The following is a 22,000-nucleotide window of genomic DNA, read 5'->3' as shown; positions in this document are numbered from 1 at the left end:
CTCTCACTAAAAAACCTGTCAAAATTTCTCTCTCCAACCGCTCTCTTTTGCAGAACTTTCGGGTAAACAGACGACGTCCAGTAACAATTTGTAACCATTGTTACAAATTTTAGAGTAACCAGACACACCTAATGCCTGAATTACTATCAAAACAATCAAAAAATCAAACAACTTGTTGCGTAGAATTCGAATAAATAATTGAAAACCGCGAAAACTGAATGAATTTACAAAATTTCTTTTCAAAATCATGTTTTATGTATTCCTAAAGGTTTATTTCCCTACAAAAACTGTAGATTTTATCGGTGCATACGATGAAATAAACATTTTGAAAACATCCGAATTTGAATGTTTTCTGAACAATTTTTTTATTTATGAAAAGAATACCCACACATAACCAAAAAAGATGCCATATTAAGCCATGAAGATAAAAAAATAAAATCATATGGTATAATAGCCCTACCTTGATATCATTGTACCATGGTACCATACTCTGAAACGCCTAGACTACATCACCCCAAAAAAAGAAAATATCGGTTTTTATTTCTCCTGAATCACCCTGTTGCAGCAAACGATTGTGCTAACCCTATGACAACACGCCGGTTTTGTTTTGCTCCATGCGTTTATCAGACCAATTTGTTTCTACACATTTTTCGTGTTTTTCAAATTTTTTTTGTCGACCTACATAACCCTACAATGCGAAAATACCGAGCGGAAGCAAAAATACAGCAAAAATTTAGATATTGTCGCAAAACTTAAATAAAAATTAAAAATATCAATATATAACGGTGTAATCATTTGCAATCCATTGCCGGATGCCTTTTCAAAATGGCGCACAGTGAAAATTTTCAATTAAACACATTTCGCAGCTATGTTTCAATACTGGCCGATAGCAAGGCGACGGATGACAAAAAACTGAAAGCAGCCCAGGAATTGAGTGAACATTTTGAGGTAGTTGTCCAGAGTTCATCGTATCCATCGTTTCTGGAGCATTCGCTTAAGGCGTTTATGCATTTCCTGCAAGATGGTGAGCCGCAGTTCATACAAGAGTATCAAGCTCATCAGGTAAGCCGACAATACCACCTTCTTCCCCCCTCTCTCCCTGGAAGTCTTGTTTTAATGAACTTCTATGGCCTGTGCTTTTTTTAGGTACGAAAATTAATTCTGGAAATGATACATCGCCTGCCGATCACCGAAAATCTACGCCAACATGTCAAGTCCATAATATCGCTGATGTTAAACATCCTTCAAATCGATAATGAAGAAAATGTCCTGGTCTGCCTGCGCATTATCATTGAATTGCACAAAAGTTTTCGACCATCATTCAATAATGAGGTAAGTATAGATTGAAAGTTTGCTTTGGAACAGGGCTATTTGGTTCCAATACTAAACCTTTTTTATATTTTTCCCCCTCAAAGGTCCAACAGTTTTTGGCATTGGTGAAGAAAATCTACACAGAACTGCCCAATCATATGAATAAAATTTTCGAGCCCACACAACAGATAAAAATCAAAGAACTCAAGGAGTTAAACATGGAACAATTGTTATCAGAAACCTATGTCATTAAGACCATACATTTGGAAAATCCCACAGAACCGGTTACCTATCAAATGGTATTGTGAAATACATAACGAAATTTATCATGTCATTCTCAATGTGTGTCCCCTTTTTTTCCTTTCTCCCCTACAATAGTATAACCTTTTGCCGCGAGGCATGTTATCTCTGAGGGTATTACAAGAATTGCCCATTATTGTGGTGTTAATGTATCAAATCTACAAGAATGCCGTACATCAAGAAGTCTCAGAATTTATACCATTGATAATGACCACCATCAATTTACAACCCTCAGCAGTACATAGGTAATGTATATATTGATCGAGATCGATTCTCTCAATGTCTCAATATTTTCCTCCTTGCAGAAATTCCCAATTTTTCAACAAGGAAATCTTCATCGATTTCATGTATGCCCAGATCAAAACCCTCTCCTTTTTGGCCTACATTGTAAGACTGTTCCAAGAGAACACCATGAATCATTCAGCTTTGGTGACAAGTGGCATATTAAGCCTTATGCATTTGTGTCCCAAAGAAGCAGCCCATCTGCGAAAGGAACTTTTGATTGCCACAAGGCATATCTTTGCCACGGATCTAAGACAAAGTACCCGCAAATAATTCAACATTTAAAAGAAATGTATTTATCAACAATTTTCTATTCTCTGTTTTAGAATTCATTCCCTCCATTGAACGTTTGTTCGATGAGGATTTATTGATTGGCAAGGGGGTAACCTTGGACTCGATACGTCCCTTGGCCTATTCCACATTGGCTGATTTGGCCCATCATTTAAGGCAAAGTTTAAGTCTTGATGTCTTGGAGAAGGCCATTAAGTTGTTTTCCAAAAATGTTCATGACGAATCGCTGGCCACCAGCATACAGACCATGTCATGCAAACTCTTACTCAATTTGGTAGACTGTGTAAGGCAACACAGTGAAATGGATCCTCTGAAGGCAAGGAATTTACTAACAACCTTGCTAAAGGTATTTGTCTACAAATTCCAAACAATTGCCAAAATAACATTGCCCACAATAACCCAGAGATTGTAAGTTTTGTGAAATGAGATTTATATCCTTTTCTTTTTAAATATTTTTTCTAAAACTTAGGAAAGCCCAGTCTGCCTCAGGCACATCACCAGCTTCGAATGCAACTGGTTTGGAGGGCAAGGAAACAGCAGCAATTATGGTAATAACATATTATTTTTGCAACTAGGTATCTAACATTGATTGACCATTATTTTTGGTTTTTAGGATACTAATGCAGATTCAATTGCCAAAAATCAATTGACGGGAAATCAAATGCTATGCTCGCTAAATATTGTTGAATATCGCAGCCTGGTAAAAACATTGGTGGGCGGTGTTAAAACCATAACCTGGGGTTTTGTTAGCTCCAAGGTAATCTATCCATTTAAAAAAAAAAAAAAAACAATTCTTTTTTTTAATGCGTTTTCTACTCCCTCCGTTTAGTCCCCCTCCGTTGATGTTACCAAAATAAAACAGGAGAAAATATTTCAACCCTACGAGGTTAGCATCTACATTGATTTGGTGCACTGGGCCATGGAGGCTTTAGATATTTATTCCATAAATGCCGCAAATCAATTGAAAACATCTGGTAATATGCCACGCACAAAGGAGGAGAAGGAAGTTCTGGAACATTTTAGTGGCATTGTAAGTGTTGCTTCTTCTTCTTCTCAGCATAGAAAAATTTACAAATTACTTTCATTTCCTTTGCAGTTCCTCATGATGCATCCACAAAATTTCCAAGAAGTATTTGCCACAACCATTGATTTTATGGTCGAACGTATACACAAAAATCCCTCACTGCAAATTGTGGCCAATTCATTTTTGGCCAATCCCCAGACTTCGCCATTATTTGCCACCATACTGGTCGAATATCTATTGGGTAAAATGCATGAAATGGGTACAAATGTGGAAAGATCCAATCTGTATCTGAGGCTTTTTAAATTGGTATTTGGCAGTGTTAGTCTTTTTCCCGTGGAAAATGAACAAATGCTGAAACCCCATCTCCATAGTATTGTTAATCAATCAATGGAATTGGCCTTGACGGCCGAAGAACCCTACAACTATTTCCTTCTGCTTCGAGCCCTATTTCGTTCGATTGGAGGTGGTTCACATGATTTGTTGTATCAAGAATTTTTGCCACTTTTACCAAATCTTTTGGAGGGTTTAAATCGCCTGCAAAGTGGTTTCCACAAACAACACATGAAAGATCTTTTTGTGGAGCTGTGTCTTACGGTGCCGGTGAGGCTGTCTTCACTTTTGCCCTATTTGCCAATGTTAATGGATCCATTGGTATCGGCCTTAAATGGTTCAGCAACCTTGGTTAGCCAGGCAAGTTGCTGTCGGAGATATGAAAAACAAAGTGTAATTTTTGCTTTGCGTTTTTTTTAGGGTCTCCGTACCTTGGAATTATGTGTGGATAATTTGCAACCCGATTTCCTCTATGACCACATACAACCGGTGAGAGCTGCCCTCATGCAAGCCTTGTGGAAAACGCTACGCAATCAAGATAATGCTGCCTTGGTGGCATTCCGTGTCTTGGGGAAATTTGGTGGTGGTAATCGTAAAATGATGACCGAACCGCAATGTATCCAGTACACAAATAGCGAAATCCAGCCCACATCTGTTGTGGCCTATTTCCAAGAACATGAAAAACCCATTGATTTTCCCATAGACAAAGCCATTGAGACGGCCTTCAATGCTCTCAGCTCCAATGCCACGGATTCATTTTATAGGCGACAAAGTTGGGAGGTAATACGTTGTTATTTGGCTGCCTCCATAAATCTGGACGACGAAAAACACACTCTACAGAAATTCTTTTTACATCCCAGCTTCTTGGAGAATAACATTGTCAATGTGCCGGTAAATCAAAATAAAATCGAAGACTATCAGGCACGCAAGACCCTACAGAATGCCTTAATGGGAATGTTTGTGGCCTCGGCCACCAAAGATTTGAGGGAATTTGTTTTTCCCATAATGGTGGCAATTGCCAGACATTTTACCATGATTGCCATTGCCCAACAGGCCGGTCCGTTTCCGGTGAAACAATATTATTCCTTGAATGGCATAGATCCTTTGGTCTTGGTAGATGCCCTGGCCATTTGTATGGGCCATGAAGAGAAGGAATTGTGTAAACCGGGACAACTTTGTATGGGTTTGATATTGGACACGGCCGCAAATATTTTGGGCAGCAAGGAACGAGCCTGTCGCCTGCCCTTAATGCAATACTTGGCCGAGAAAATGACTGCTTTGTGTTATGAAAGGCCTTGGTACGCCAAGGTGGGCGGCTGCAAGGCCATACAATTCTTGTATCAACATTTCTCGCCCCGTTCCCTGTATCAGCATTTGTTCTCCTTTGTAAAGGCATTTATGTTTGTGCTAATGGATTTGGAGGGAGAGGTATCGAATGGAGCCATCTACATTGCCAAAACAAATTTGCGTTCTCTGCTAGATCTGTGTATGGCACCCAAGGAACTCGAAACCAGCGAGGAAATTACCGTCATACGAACCAAGGCCACATATGATGTGGTCCATGAGTTGTGTAGGCAAGTGACCAGTCCCAATGCCTTGGTACGGCAAGAATCCATGGCTTCGCTGAAATATGTTGCCCAGCTGCAAAATCGAACCGTGTCCGAAGTAATGGATCCCCACAAAGAGGTATTAGCGGATATTATTCCGCCTAAGAAACATTTGCTGCGTCATCAACCGGTTAATGCCCAAATTGGTCTGATGGAAGGCAATACATTTTGTACCACCCTGGAGCCCAGACTTTTTACCATAGATCTGAACAATAACTACCACAAACTATTCTTCCATGAACTGTTAACCTTATCCGAGGCTGAGGATTCAACGCTCATGAAATTGGATTGTTATAAGAATGTCACCAATCTGGTGCCACTGCGGATAAGTGCCCTAAAGGCCTTGGCCGCCTGCCATTACATTACCGACAGTCAACACAAAGATAAAATCATAAATATCCTCTTCAAGTTGATGGACCACAAGAAACCGGAACTGCAGGAGGCAGCCTTCCAGTGTATGAAACGTTTCAATGCTGGCATACATATCGACAAAATGGAGTTGAACAATTACATGCGTCCGCTGCTAATGATATTGGGCGATTACCGGAATCTAACACTCACCGCCACAAAGAGATTGTCGTATTTTACCCAGCTTTTCCCTCACATGTTCAAGGAGAAGTTCAGTGAGCAGATACTTGAACTGTGTCGCAATCTGCTGGAAATGTCTGTGCAGATCTGTAAACAAGGCCAACAGGGTGGTAATTTCTTTGCTGCCATACGAGGAGGAGAATACGAACAAAAGGGAGTATGCCTCATTGAAATGTTCCACCAGATAACAGCAGCCACACCGAAATACATCGAGAATCTCTGTCAATTGGTTCTGCAAACGGAAAAGAATCTAATGATCGAATCATCATCACCCTATCGGGCTCCTTTGCTGAAATTTCTTTTACGTTTCCCCCAACAAACGGTGGATTATTTCCTATCCGATGTCTACATTGTGGATGCCCAGTGGAATCGTTTCTTTATCTATCTGCTGAAGCACAAAGATGGCAAACCCTTCCATGCTGCCCTCAAGACAGCGAAATGTATTAAGGCCTTGATACGTTTGATAAGCTGTGGACAAATCGACAGTTCCATCATGAATGATGAACAAAAACAAGAGGTCCAAGAGCAGGCCATTAAAATTGTCTACACAGTCATGGAATGTGATGACCAATGGATTGCCGTCCAAACCGATCTAATCAATTGCCTGAAACAACTGTGGCAATACAACCTGAGCAACAGCTGCCAGGAGAATGTCATTAGCTATAAATGGCATTTGGTGGGAAAGATTCTGTTGAAATATTTCTCACACAATACCAATGAAATTGAATTGCTGTTCCAGCTGTCACGAGCTCTGTGCTTGCATTTCATTCCCGATTTTTATTTCCTGCGAGATTTTCTACAAAACACCGTGGCCCAGAGTTATACGGTCTACTGGAAACGTCAGGCATTCTTTTATTTCATTGAAAATTTCAACAATGCCTCGCTGTCGGAAGAGCTGAAGGCTAAGATAATTACCTCGATTTTGATACCCTGCTTTGTGGCCAGTTTCGACAAGGGTGAGGGCAATAAACTGATTGGTGCACCACCCACTCAATTCCAGGAAGATGAAACAAATATTGTTTCCGTTTTCATCAATAGCAAAGTATTTGATCCCGAAAAGCCCTATGCCAAGGATGATGCGGTGCGCATTGCTTTGCTGCAGTTTGCCTGTCTGCTGGTGGAAAGGGCCTCCCAGCACATACATGATGGCGATGCCAATAATCGCATACAGGGCAACAAGTTGCGCCGGCTCATGACCTTTGCCTGGCCATGTTTGTTGAGTAAAAATTCTGTCGATCCCACAGCCCGCTATCATGGCCATTTGCTGCTGGCCCATATCATTGCGCGCCTGGCTATACACAAGAAAATTGTACTACAAGTTTTCCATTCGCTGCTCAAGGGTCATGCCTTAGAGGCTCGGCCAGTTGTACGACAAGCTTTGGATGTCTTAACACCAGCCATGCCACTGCGCATGGAAGATGGCAACACCATGCTTACCCATTGGACAAAGAAAATCATTGTGGAAGAGGGTCACTCTATGCAACAGCTATTTCATATTTTGCAACTAATTGTTCGGCACTATAAAGTCTATTTTCCGGTGCGTCATCAATTGGTTACACATCTGGTGAATTATATGCAACGTTTGGGTTTCCCACCCAATGCTTCGTTGGAACATAAAAAGTTATCGGTTGAACTGGCCGATGTCATTATCAAATGGGAGCTGCAACGTATCAAAGAGGATGAAACGGAGAGCAAACTCAATGCCAATATGGATGATGAAATGGATGATAAGACGGCAGTGAAACGCAGTACCGGTGATGATTTTGCCGAATCACATCGTAAGAAATTGAATACCGAGGCTGCGGTGGTGGCCAGAACAAGTGAGTTGTTTTTTTTTTTTTTTTGAATATTTGATTAATGATAATATCTTTTTTTCTATCCAGGTACTTCTGCGGCCTCGATAAGCTCGAAAATGGATGAAAGCAGCCGTTCCATTGGTAAAGTCCACTGTGATACGGTGTTGAATTTCCTCATTCGTTTGGCATGCCAAGTCAATGACAATCAGCCGAGTATTTTGAATTCGGGAGATAATTTATCAAGAAGGTGAGTAGGAAATTCGGTAGAGAACATCGATTTTTCATAGAACAGAAAAAAATGCTTAGAGGTATGAGGAAGATGGTAAAAAGCTCTCTATATGATCTCCGAAAAAAGAGGATCTCAAGACCGCCCATACGCTAGATATAAATCTAGGAGCACCTCTATAAATAAATGTTTTCTGAGGACTTCTTAATCTCGGATATCATCAAGTCCAGAGGAATGAAAAGCAAAATGTTGCCAATGAAAGTAAATGAACTTAATTTCGGATATCATCAGGTCCAGAGGAATGAAAAGCAAAATTTTTTGTTTTGGTCTAGAAATAAAAACAGAGATTTGGGGGGAAAATGATTCAGGAAAGCAAATTTGAAATATTTATGAGGTCTACTGGGATCTGATAAGAATGTTGGAGTATCTATCTCATATCCAATGATTTTTGCCATATAAAAATCCGGGCAAATACCATGGAAATGTTCGAACGTCTCCACACAGAAGTACTGCTGTTATCCTCCCATGTTGAAGTCAGAGATCTGATCATATAGTGATCCACTGCAATTCGTATATCTATCCTAATTTTCAAGAGTTGGGATTTATTTCTACTTCGGAAAAGGATCCACAATTCCCTGCATTGCCATCTGTGTTTGTCTTTTCAAGGTAGAATTTGTGAATCACCTAATAATTAGGTAATGGATTTACAGTAAGGTCCGATATTTCACCAGCAAACTCGTCACCTATTGTCAGCGTGTTCAGGACGTTGATGTGCCCACCCAGGTACCCAGGATAATTTGATCAAGCCGCATATATCGTAAATTGAGAAAAGTCTTCAAATGATATTTTTACGAAATCGGACCTGCTTTTTTTTCCCTCAGCCATATGGCCAGGGGGTATATATCACTTGATACGGCCAGAATGTGCCTAATCGAAATAATGGTTTTAGACACTAGGTCTCTTTGGACCAAATCCATTTCAGAACATTTCGATCTAACTATGTCCGTCCCTCTGTCTGGTTGGCTGGCTGGTTGGTGCACACGATAACTCTCGAAGGGAGTATCCGCTTCGATCCAAACTTGGTATATCGAAAATATTATTGTCAAACTTAGATCGAGTTCGTAGATGGACAATATCGGTCCACTCCTTCTGGTACCTCCCCCACAAAAGGTCGAACTTTTCAAAAAATATATTTTCTGCACAAAAAGAGAAACGATAATCCGATTTTGCTCCAACTTTGCAAATCCTAATATTTGCATCAGTGATAGGTCAGGTGCGAAAATGGAAAATATCGGTCCAGTCCATCAAGTACCTCCCACACAAAGGGTCAAAATTTTGAATAATTGTAGCACTAATAAAATGTGATGTAAGTGTCCGATTGCTTTCAAATTACAAAAATCACAATATTTTTAGTGACCCACGGTCTGATGTGAAGATGAAATATATCGGTCAACTCCTTCTGGTACCTCCCCCACAAAGGGTCAAAGTTTTGAATAACCAAAACGATCATAAAATACGAAATAAGCATCCGAATCTCTTGAAATTTCGTACATCTCATTATTTCTACTAGCACAAGATCTGCTGTGAAGATGGGACATATCGGACCACTCCTTCTGGTACCTCCCCCCACAAAGGGTCAAAATTTTGAATATTAATGAAGCTCATAAATAGCTAAATCAATCTCCGATTTCATTATGACTTGGTACATCTCAATATTTTCATCAAGACAAGATCTGTTAAAAATATTATAGAGATCGGACCATTCCTTCTGGTACCTTCCCTACAAAGGGACAAAGTTTTGAATAACCAAACCGATCATAAAATTTGAAATAAGCATCCTTTGCTCTTTAAATTACAAACATCCCAATATTTTTATTAATTCAATGTCTGGTGTGAAAATGGAATAAATCGGTTTACTCCTTTTGGTACCCCCCACAAAGGGTCAAAATTTTGAATAACCATGAAGCTCATAAGACGCGAAATTAACACCCGATTCCATTCAGACTTGGCACATCTCAATATTTCTATCAACACAAGATCTGTCATAAAGATGGTGGAGATCGGACCATTCCTTCTAGTATCTCCCCCACAAAAGTCCAAAGTTTTGAATAACTAAAACGATCATAAAATCCGAAATAAGCATCCGGATCTCTTGAAATTTCGCATATCTCATTATTTCTACTATCACAAGATCTGCTGTGAAGATGGTATATATCGGTCCACTAATTCTGGTACCTCCCCCACAAAGGGTCAAAATTTTGAATATTCATGAAGCTCATAAAACGCGAAATTAACATTCGATTCCATTCAGACTTGGCACATCTCAATATTTCCATCAGCACAATATCTGTTAAAAATATTGTAGAGATCAGACCATTCCTTCTGGTGCCTCCCCCACAAAGGGTTAAAATTTTGAATAACAAAAACGGTCATAAAATCCGAAATAAGCTTTCGGTTCTCTTCAGATTACACTCATCACAATGTTTTTATTAACCCAATGTATGGTGTGAAAATGGAATATATCTGTCCACTAATTCTGGTACCTCCCCCACAAAGGGTCAAAATTTTGAATATTCATGAAGCTCATAAATAGCGAAATTAACATCCGATTCTATTCAGACTTGGAACATCTCAATTTTTCCGGCAACACAAGCTATGTTGTAAAGATGGTAGAGATAGGACCATTTCTTCTGGTACCTCCCCCACAAAGGGTCAACGTTTTGAATAACCAAAACGATCATAAAATTTGAAATAAGCATCCGGATCTCTTGAAATTTCGCATATCTCATTATTTCTACTAGCACAAGATCTGCTGTGAAGATGGTATATATCGGTCCACTCCTTCTGGTACGACCCCAACCAAGGGTCAAAATTTTGAATATTCATGAAGCTCATAAATAGCGAAATTAACATCCGATTCCATTCAGACTTGGCACATCTCAATTTTTCCGGCAACACAAGATCTGACATCTAAAGATGGTAGAGATCGGACCATTCCTTCCAGGACCTCCCCCACAAAGGGTCAAAGTTTTTAATAACCAAAACGATCATAAAATTCGAAATAAGCATCCGAATCTCTTGAAATTTCGTACATCTCATTATTTCTACTAGCACAAGATCTGCTGTGAAGATGGGACATATCGGACCACTATTTCTGGTACCTCCCCCGCAAAGGGTCAAAATTATGAATATTCATGAAGCTCATAAGACGCAAAATGAACACCCGATTCCATTCAAACTTGGGACATCTCAATATTTCCATCAGCACAATATCTGTTTAAAATATTGTAGAGATCGGACCATTCCTTCCAGTACCTCCCCCACAAAGGGTCAACGTTTTTAATAACCAAAACGATCATAAAATCCGAAATAAGCTTTCGGTTCTCTTCAGATTACACTCATCACAATGTTTTAATTAACCCAATGTTTGATGTGAAAATGGAATATATCGGTCCACTACTTCTGGTACCACCCCCACAAAGGGTCAAAATTTTGAATATTCATGAGGCTCATAAATAGCGAAATTAACATCCGATTCCATTCAAACTTGGCACATCTCAATTTTTCCGGCAACACAAGATCTGTAAAAAAGATGGTATAGATCGGACAGTTCCTTCTAGTACCTCCCCCACAAAGGGTCAACGTTTTGAATAACCAAAAACGATCATAAAATTCGAAATAAGCTTTCGGTTTTCTTCAGATTTCACACATCACAATATTTTTATTAACCCAAGGTCTGGTGTGAAGATGGAATATATCGGTTCACTACTTCTGGTACCTCCCCCACAAAGGGTCAAAATTTTGAATATCCTTGAAGCTCATAAAACGCGAAATTAACATCCGCCGATTCCATTCAGACTTGGCACATCTTAATTTTTTCGGCAACACAAGATCTGTCATAAAGATGGTATAGATCGGACAGTTCCTTCTGGTACCTCCCCCACAAAGGGTAAAAGTTTTGAAAAACAAAAACGATCATAAAATTCGAAATAAGCATCCTCTTCAAATTACAAACATCCCAATATTTTTATTAACCCAATGTATGGTGTGAAAATGGAATATATCGGTTTACTCCTTCTGGTACCTCCCCCACAAAGGGTCAAAATTTTGAATATTCATGAAGCTCATAAAACGCGAAATTAACATTCGATTCCATTCTGACTTGGCACATCTCAATATTTCCATCAGCATAATATCTGTTAAAAATACCATAGAGATCATACCATTCCTTCTGGTACCTACCCCACAAAGGGTCAAAGTTTTGAATAACCAAAACGATCATAAAGTTCGAAATAAGCTTTCGGTTCCTTTCAGATTACACACATCCCAATATTTTTATTAACCCAATGTCTGGTGTGAAAATGGAATGTATCGGTCCACTACTTCTGGTACCTACCCACAAAGGCTCAAAATTTTGAATATCCATGAGTCGCGAAATTAACAACCGATTCCATTCAAACTTGGCACATCTCAATTTTTCCAGCAACACAAGATCTGTCATAAAGATGGTAGAGTTTGGATCATTCCTTTTGGTACCTCCCCCACAAAGGGTCATCGTTTTGAATAACCAAAACGACCATAAAATCCGAAAAAAGCATCCGTTGCTCTTTAAATTACAAACATCCCAATATTTTTATTTACCGAATGTATGGTGTAAAGATGGAATATATCGGTCCACTCCTTCTGGTACCTCCCCCACAAAGGGTCAAAATTTTGAATATTCATGAAGCCCATAAAACGCGAAATTAACCTTCGATTCCATTCAGACTTGGCACATCTCAATATTTCCATCAGCACAATATCTGTTAAAAATATTATAGAGATCAGACCATTCCTTCTGGGACCTCCCCCACAAAGGGTTCAAGATTCTTAAAAACAAAACGCACAAAGAAAGCGATCCAACTCTCTTCAAATTTCACACATCCAAATATATTTTCTAACGCAAGATCTGTTGTAAAGATGATATATATCTGCCAACCTCTTCTGGTACACCTCACCCATAACGGCTCACAATTTCCAATACTTGTCATATTTGTCATAACTTGCGAATCAATTCTGCGTTTCTTTAAAAATTGCTGTATTTAAATATTTTTCTTAACCAGAAATCTGATATGAATACGTAATTAATCGGAACTTATGATATCGCATAAAATTTGCACATATCTAATATAAAGAATAGGAAGTAGTCGATATAGGCCAAATCTGGCACGTTGTAATGTTTATATCGGTCTTAGGTCAGATACGAATTGCTCAATATTGGCCAACTGCTTCGGAACCTGCCTCATAAAGGGTGAACAGTTTGTATAGTCATAACCTCAAGGCTGGGGGTACACATCTGTCGGCAGAACCGACTGAAATTTTTTTACTGAGTGTTACTCTACCCCATTACTAACACCCTTGTTTTCTTCTTCCTTTTCTCTTTTGCAGATGTATAATTCTATTGAAAACAGCCATGCGTCCGGATGTTTGGCCCCAGCCATTTGAATTGAAACTGAATTGGATGGATAAAATATTCACCACCATTGAATCGCCACACACAAATATCAACAACATCTGTACAGCGCTGGACTTTTTGACATTCCTCAGTACGATTATGAAACCGGAACAACTGTTGGCCATCATAAGGCCCATACAAAAGGGCCTCTCCGCCTGTATCATACATCAAAATACGAAAATTGTTCGCCTAATGCATGGCTTGATAACCCGCCTGATGACCATATTTCCACCCGATGCTCAGCATAAAAATGAAGATCTGGATATTTTGTATAGCGCGATTAGTAAAATGATTGCGGACAATTTGAATTTCTACGAGAAGAGTCCGCAATCGAATCCATCTTCTCTGCTGGGAACGCTAATGATTCTCAAGGCTTGCTGTGTCAATAACCCAGACTATATCGATCGTTTGATGGTACAATTTATAAGGGTTCTAAATCGTTTGACCAAGGAACACATTGCCATGCAAAATAACGCCCAGGCCATGAATCCCTCCGTGGAGGGCAATCACTTGGAATTGTTGATACTGTCGTTTGACATGATTAAGAATCGCATTGTCATCATGAGTGTGGAGGTGAGAAAGCTGCTGATTGGTAACATTATTGTGAGTCTGATTGAGAAAAGCATGGATGCCAAGATCATAAAGTGTATCATAAAAATGCTCGACGATTGGGTGAGGGTGAAGGATCAAAATATTGTGGTACAAATACCCTCGATTCGGGAGAAATCGGTGTTGTTGGTCAAGCTGATGCAGTGTGTGGAGAAAAAGTTTTCGGATGAAAGTGAATTGCACATACAGTTCTTGGAAATGATCAATTATATATATCGCGATGAACATTTGAAACAGACAGAGTTAAGTGCGAAGTTGGAGGCGGCATTCTTGACGGGGCTGCGCAGTCAAAATCCCACGATACGGGCAAAATTCTTTGAAATCATTGATGCCTCGATGCGCCGACGTTTGCACGATCGTCTGCTGTACATCATTTGTTCGCAGGCATGGGATTCGATTGGCACACATTATTGGATAAAACAATGTATTGAGCTGTTGGTCTTGACCGCCAATACCATGACAGCAATACAGAATTCCAACGATATGCACAAGATTCCCAGCATCACATCCATCATCAATATGGCCGATAATGAGGAGAAGAGTCAATTTGTCATCTATACCTCGTCACAATCCGATTGCATGGATATGCCACAGAGTGTCGATGATAAGGATGAGGAATTCGATGTGGATGTAAATTTGGAATATATCAATTCACAAAATGATCAACCGGACACGGAACGTCTGCTGCCGGCTAGGAAAATGAAAATATGTAAATTGATCAATCGCCAAATAGAGTTTTTGGAAATCAATCGGAAAATACGTACCGATCAATTGCTGGTGGCCACCTCCCAGCTGTGTCACATGGACACAAATCTAGCCGAATCGGTGTGGTTGGCAATTTTCCCCCAGATTTGGAACATATTCAATGCCGATCAGCAACAAACCATTATCAAAGAAGTCATACCCTTCCTGGCCTCGGGCACAAATATCATACAAAAGGATTGTGCACCCAGTGCCATTAACACATTTGTTGAGGGGCTCACACACTGTAATCCCAAGATTTATATACCGCCCAATGTCTGCACGTATTTGGGCAAGGCCCACAATCTATGGCATCGCATGACTTTGGTGCTGGAAGAAATGGCCTCCAAGGTTAATCCCAGCAATCAAACATCCTTTATGGACTATTGTGATCAGCAACATGAATACAATGGCAATCAAAGTTCGGTTCATGATTCGCTGTCGCTCATGTATTCGGCCATGCATGAGGAAGATCTGTGGGCCGGTCTCTGGATGAAATATGCCCAATATGCTGAAACAAATCTGGCCATTGCCTATGAACAAATGGGTTTCTTTGAGGAGGCCCAGGGGGCGTACGATTTGGTGATGTCAAAGTTCAAAGAAGATCTCTCCAATGGCCAGTGTAATTCGCACATGAATAGTGAAATTGCCCTGTGGGAAAATCACTGGATACGCTGTGCCAAGGAACTCAATCAATGGGATATACTGCTGGACTACGCCCAAACCAATCGTGAGCAGCACGAAATACTTATCATGGAAAGTGCCTGGCGTGTACCCGATTGGAATCTAATGAAAAAGGCTCTAATGAAAATCGAACAGGCCTATTCGAAGCAGTATGGTTACAAAGTCCATTTGTATCGGGGCTTTTTGGCCATTCTGCATCCCGACGATCGCCAGTTGTCCAATGTTGAGAAATATGTTGAAATTGCCTCGGGTCTGTGTATACGGGAATGGCGTAGGCTGCCGCACATTGTGTCGCACATTCATTTGCAATATCTCCAGGCCGCTCAACAAATAATCGAGCTACACGAGGCAAGTCAAATCCATCAGGGATTGCTGCAATCGCGCAATACCTCATTGCATGACATGAAGGCCATTGTAAAGACATGGAGAAATCGTCTACCGGTCATAGCAGATGATTTGTCCCATTGGTCGGACATTTTTACATGGCGTCAACATCATTATCAGATTATTACCCAGCATTTGGAACAGCAACCCGATCAGGGTAATACCATGTTGGGGGTGCATGCCTCGGCCCAGGCCATTATCTATTTCGGTAAGATAGCAAGGAAACACAATTTGACGGGGGTGTGTCAGGAGACATTGTCGAGGATCTATACGATACCGTCGGTGCCGATTGTGGATTGTTTTCAGGTATGTAGGTGGCAATATAAGGGAGGTTTTTATTCTTTTAAATAACGAAGTACTCCTTTACTTCCAGAAAATACGCCAACAAGTCAAATGCTACATTCAGACAGCCTCCTTGGCGGGGCGCAATGATCTAAACGAAGCCTTGGAAGTTATTGAATCGACCAACTTGAAATATTTCACAGCTGAAATGAATGCCGAATTTTATGCCCTAAAAGGTTTACTTTTGGCCAAGATTGGTCGCACCGATGAGGCCGCCAAGGCTTTCAGTGCTGCGGTACAACTTCATGACGGTCTCACCAAGGCCTGGGCCATGTGGGGTGATTTTATGGAACATCTATTCCTTCGAGACAAACAAATCTCGTTGGGTGTCAGTGCTTTGACATGTTATCTGCATGCCTGTCGTCATCCCAGCGAAAGTAAAACCCGAAAATATTTGGCCAAGGTGCTGTGGTTCTTGTCCTATGACAATGCCAGCAACACACTGATGAGTACTTTGGAGAAATATGTTGTGGGTGTGCCGCCATCGTACTGGTTGCCCTGGATACCACAGCTTCTGTGTTGTCTGGTACAATATGAAAGCAATGTTATATTGAATCTGTTGAGCCATGTAAGTAATAGATATCTTTATCCTATCCTGGAAAGGAAATGACAATTTTTATTTGCAGGTGGGTCGTTTATATCCCCAAGCGGTTTATTTCCCCATACGTACTCTCTATCTAACCCTGAAAATAGAACAGCGTGAAAAACACAAGACTGCAGAACAGGCCTCTGGTAGGCCGCATAATCATGTAAGCTAAACCCTGTTTGCAATCCTATTGGAATCTCCATTTTAATATACTCCCTTTTTTCCAGCCCAACTTGGAAAATAACATGAATCAGGTATTCACCAATACCTCAGCAGCCACGGGATCCAATTCAGTTAATCCCATCAAAGCCACACCTCCCATGTGGCGTTGCTCCAAGGTAATGCACGTTCAACGGGAAATACATCCAACCATTTTAAGCTCCCTGGAGGGTATTGTCGATCAAATGGTTTGGTTTAGAGAAAGTTGGACGGAGGAGGTGTTAAGGCAACTGAGGCAGGGTCTCATCAAATGCTATGCCATTGCCTTTGAGACACGCAGCACAGTGAATGAGGCCACCATTACGCCGCACACGTTACACTTTGTCAAGAAATTGGGTTCAACCTTTGGCATTGGCATAGAAAACATTCCCGGTTCGGTGGCCTCTTCGGCCTCGAATTCCGCCGCCTCTGAGTCCTTGGCTCGTCGTGCTCAAGTTACCTTCCAAGATCCTGCCTTCCAAATGATGAAAGAACAATTTACACGAGATTTTGATTTCTCCAAACCGGATGCCATGAAGCTGCACAATTTGATTACCAAACTGAAATCCTGGATCAAAGCATTGGAGAACAAAGTGAAAAAGTTACCCACCTCATTTCTTATCGAAGACAAGTGTCGCTTTCTCTCGAATTTCAGTCAAAAGACTGCCGAAGTTGAGTTGCCCGGTGAATTCCTTATACCCTCCTCCTCCCATTATCACATACGAATCTCCCGGTTTATGCCACGCGTGGAGATTGTCCAAAAGAATAACACAGCAGCACGTCGTCTGCATATACGTGGTACAAATGGTAAAATCTATCCATATCTGGTTGTCATTGATACCGGTTTGGGAGATGCCCGCCGTGAGGAAAGAGTCCTACAGTTGTTGCGCATGCTTAACTATTATTTGGAAAAACAAAAAGAGACAACACGACGTTTCCTTAACATCACAGTGCCACGTGTTGTGCCCATATCGCCACAAATGCGTTTGGCCGAAGACAATCCGGCCAGCATATCGTTGTATGAAATCTACAAGAGCACCTGTGCCAAAATGGATGTGGAACATGATTTACCCATTATGAAGTATTATGAACGTCTCTCCGAAGTGCAATCACAGGGTGGCCAAATAACCCATGCAATTTTAAGGGACATCTTCCAGGAGATACAAACGAAAATGGTACCCAAAACGCTGTTCAAACAATGGGCCGTCAAGACCTTTGTCTCGGCCACAGATTTTTGGCAATTCCGTAAAATGGTAAGTTGAACACATCAACATCGCAGGGTTATTTATTTTCTTGAGAAATTATGTCTTTCTTAGAGGATGAAATGTAAGTCAAGGGAATATGAAGGCAAAGGCGAGAATTTATAAAGTATTGAAGGTAGGCTTTTAGACAATGGAAAGCGAACGCCTTATAGACTAACAAAAGAGAAAAATTTTGGGCTAAGGGAAATTTTGATAGGAGTACCAAAGGCAATCTTTGTAGGCATGCATAATGGAGCGTCTTAGTTGGTTTTTAGAGGCTAACGAAAGGGAATCTTTATAGGTATGTGGAAAGGATTCCATAGGAAATGATAGCGAACGAAAAAGCCTGTTTTGGAAAACGAAATACAAAGATCCTGTAGAGATGGGCTGAATGAAGTTTTTATAGGAGGGCTAACTGAAAACTTGATAGTGTTGATGGATGGCCTGAGGGAAGTGTTTATAGAAGATCTGAACGAAGAATATTTACGAGTTGAAGAGGGGCTTTATAGTTAAGACAAAAAAGAGTCTTTTTATATTAGCGATTCTTTATATATCAGGGGAAGGCAACATTTATACACGGGAGAAAGGCTGTTTTTTAGACGAGCGGGAGGGATTTGTTATAGACGAAAGAGTATTTATAGGGAAAGGTAAGACAGACAGCCTTACAGAAGTGCTGACAGACAGAGTTTTTATAGAAGGTAAAAAAACGAAGTCCTCATAGACAAACTGAACATAGTCTTTAGAGAAGAGCCCAAAGGAGACTAAAGACGAGATGAAAAGAGTCTCTCTAGTCAACCGAAAAGAGTCTTACATTTAAGCGAAAGGGAGTCTTTATAGCCTAGCTGAAGTTAGTCTTTATATACGACAAAATAGCAGCATTTTTAAACGGGAGAAATTCAGTTTTTTAGACCGCCGAGAGGGAGATTTTATAGACGAAAGAGTCTTTACAGGAAAACGAAAGACAAGGAGCCTTTATAGACAAGCTGAACAGATCTGAAACGTATTAATCATAGAAGAGCCCAACGGAGACTATAGAAATATTGAGAAGGGTATTTATAATCAAGCGAAAGGAGCCTTTATAGGCGAGTGAAAGTAAGACTTTATGGTCGTCCTTATGGGCAAGCGAAGGAGAGTCATAATGGGGGAACAAGAGACATAGAGACATTTGGACGAATTAGGGGGACTTCAGGGAGTCCATTAAGACGAGGGTCTATATAGATGAGCTTTACTGGTCAAGAATCTGTACCGGTGTCCATTAAGGTTTATCAAACTGAATCAACTCGAACATAACCTCAAATTTCAGCTTTCATTTCATTATCTGTTCTTCTTCGCATTCATTTTCCGCCGGAATAGACAGGCTGTAAATCGGATTTTCACATAAATTCTCTCAAAAACATGACCTTACCTCACTTTATCTGTTTTTGATTTGACAGGAACCGCTCTGAGATGCAAAATTATTTCATTTAATTTAATTATCGTTCAACTTTATTTAATATTTCCATTTGTTATTATCTTTTCGCACCTAACCTCAAATTTCAATTCTGATTTTATTATTTCTTATACAAATTAAAACAACTAAAAAAGCTGTAAATACCCTCCACCTTTAAATACCCTCCACCATTTGGAACGATGTTGGCAATTTTCAAAAAAAATAAATCCTATTAAAAATTCTGTTAAAATCTTAAAAAATACCGAATGTAGCCGTTATATTAGGATCTGTACGGCGGCATGGACCTGCATGGGCAACTTTTGTCATAAACCATTACAATATTCAAATGCGAAACTTGAATAAAAAATTCGGTGAATAATGTAGCTAAAATCATCAAAATTTCGAATATAGGGAGGTACCGTTATATTGGGGCTATACGAAGAGGTGGACCTGCACAGACAATTTTCTGTCATAGGCTGTAGTACCCATTACGAACTTCAAATGCCAAATTTGAAACAATTCCTAATATCGGGGGGTACCGTTATATGGGGGCTATACGAAGACGTGGACCTGTACAGACAATTTTCTGTCATAGGCTGTAGTACCCATGACGAACATCAAATACCAAATTTGAAACATTTACGGTGTATAATGTCGCTTAAATCACCAAAATACCGAAAAAAGGGAGGTACCATTATATGGGGGCTATACCAAAACGTGGACCTACATCACCCATTTTCAATACCAAAAGAGCGATTTCCTCAGAGTGATTTCCACAGACGGATAGACGGACGGACAGTGTTAAATCGACATAGAATTTTATGCTGATCAAGAATATATATACTTTGTGGGGTCTAAAATGTGAATGACAAACTTAATATACCCTCCATACTACGGTGGAGGGTATAAAAATTGAAAACACACATAAGGTTGAAGTTCTTCTTTAGCATTAATTTTCTTTTGACATAGACATGCAGTAAATCCGATTTTCACAAAAGTGCTCCCAATAGTGTGACCTATCCTCAGTTTTTTATGGCATTATTATTATTATTATTATTATTATTATTATTATTATTATTATTATTATTATTATTATTATTATTATTATTGTTATTATTATTATTATTATTATTATTATTATTATTATTATTATTATTATTATTATTATTATTATTATTATTATTATTATTATTATTATTATTATTATTGTCTTTTTACACCTAATCTCAAATTTCAATTTTTATTTCATTATCTCTGTTATAAAATTAAAAGAAAATATTGGAAAACACCCATAGGGTTGATGTTCTTCTGTCGCATTTTCCTTCGACAGGAAATCTGATTTTCATCAAATATTCTCTCAAAAGTATGACATAACCTAACTTTTAGATTTACGGCTTGTGCATTTTCATGGTAAAAGAATACTGGTAGAAGTGTCAAAGCTTGGGATTATTAAAATGTCAAAATTGTGTAAATGTTTCTTTAAAAATAAATCGATTTGTGTAAGTTTTCCTAACCGACGTCAATCGGAGGTTGTTATGATATGCCTTTTTAAAGAATTTTTACAAATTTGAATATTTTTTCATTTAAAAATTTCAATTCCAAAATTGGTTTGACAATTCATTGTCCCAGCAGCTATATCGATGCGACTACCTGTATTTGCATTTTCCTACGACATAGACTGGTCGATTTTGATTTTCAGGAAAATTTCGCCAAAAAAAATTCTCCCAAAAGTATGACCTGGCCTCATTTTATCTCATTTTTTTGGTGGCAGGACCTGAACTCAGTTACAAATTGCATTAATTTAATTATCGTATTATTATCTTTTCAGATGACTTTGCAAATGGCCTTGGCCTTTATCTGTGAATATGCCCTGCATTTGACCCGCCTAAATACCGATATGATTTATATCCATCAAGATTCGGGACTGATTAATGTGTCGTATTTTAAATTCGATATAAACGACGAGAAGGAGGAGTTGGATCACAGCCGACCTGTGCCGTTCCGTTTGACGCCCAATATTGCAGAATTCCTAACCAACATTGGCATCTCTGGGCCCCTGTCGGCAGCGATTATTGCAACAGCCCGGTGTTTTGTACATCCGAACTATAAGTTATGTTCGATTTTGCGAACCATTTTACGCGATGAAATCATTGCATTTCATAAGAAACGAATGCGTGACAATAAGCCCATGGACACCATGGAAGATACGGCGGCTGATGCCAATGCCACGGAAAACATGATCCATTTGGTCAATAAGTCTGTCAATGCAATCTTGAGTCGCTTGAACACAATATCATATTTTGATAATATTGAATCGAAGAAAATTTCATTACTTTTACAACAGGCCACAAATCATGATAATTTGTGTCTCATGGATCCGGCATGGCATCCATGGTTGTAAGTGGCTGTCATTACAACATAGAGAAGAGGAAAAAAAAAAGAAAGAGACATCCATAAAAAATGTGTCGCTTTTTTGTAATAATTTTAAGACTTTTCATTGCGTTGAAATAAAAAAAAGAAGACTTGAAAAAGTAACC

At 39.6% G+C, this 22,000-nt stretch overlaps 1 protein-coding gene across 1 annotated transcript; it reads left to right on the top strand.

Annotated features, from left to right (window-relative positions):
* The first annotated feature begins 678 nt into the window (after window positions 1-678).
* LOC101888430 (transcription-associated protein 1) lies at window positions 679-21,998 on the top strand. The gene is made up of 17 exons (XM_059126093.1): window positions 679-1,062; window positions 1,147-1,332; window positions 1,416-1,610; window positions 1,690-1,856; window positions 1,917-2,152; window positions 2,220-2,592; window positions 2,654-2,732; window positions 2,798-2,941; window positions 3,014-3,214; window positions 3,281-3,898; window positions 3,959-7,553; window positions 7,617-7,776; window positions 13,183-15,973; window positions 16,041-16,577; window positions 16,636-16,758; window positions 16,823-18,046; window positions 21,292-21,998. Exons 1-17 carry the CDS (start codon window positions 826-828, stop codon window positions 21,862-21,864), a joined length of 11,439 nt encoding a protein of 3,812 aa, XP_058982076.1. The 5' UTR covers window positions 679-825; the 3' UTR covers window positions 21,865-21,998.
* Window positions 21,999-22,000: the final 2 nt, after the last annotated feature.

Source organism: Musca domestica, unplaced genomic scaffold, assembly GCF_030504385.1.
Source record: "Musca domestica strain aabys unplaced genomic scaffold, Musca_domestica.polishedcontigs.V.1.1 37, whole genome shotgun sequence".
NCBI classification, from domain to species: Eukaryota; Metazoa; Arthropoda; class Insecta; order Diptera; family Muscidae; genus Musca; species Musca domestica.
This window is presented reverse-complemented; position numbering and strand designations above follow the sequence as displayed.

Coding starts and splice junctions, on each gene's coding strand:
- LOC101888430 (XM_059126093.1), top strand. CDS start 826: ATGGCGCACAGTGAAAATTTTCAATTAAACACATTTCGCAGCTATGTT. Junction 1,857..1,916: donor CAACCCTCAGCAGTACATAG/GTAATGTATATA, acceptor TCCTCCTTGCAG/AAATTCCCAATTTTTCAACA. Junction 3,215..3,280: donor TGGAACATTTTAGTGGCATT/GTAAGTGTTGCT, acceptor TTTCCTTTGCAG/TTCCTCATGATGCATCCACA.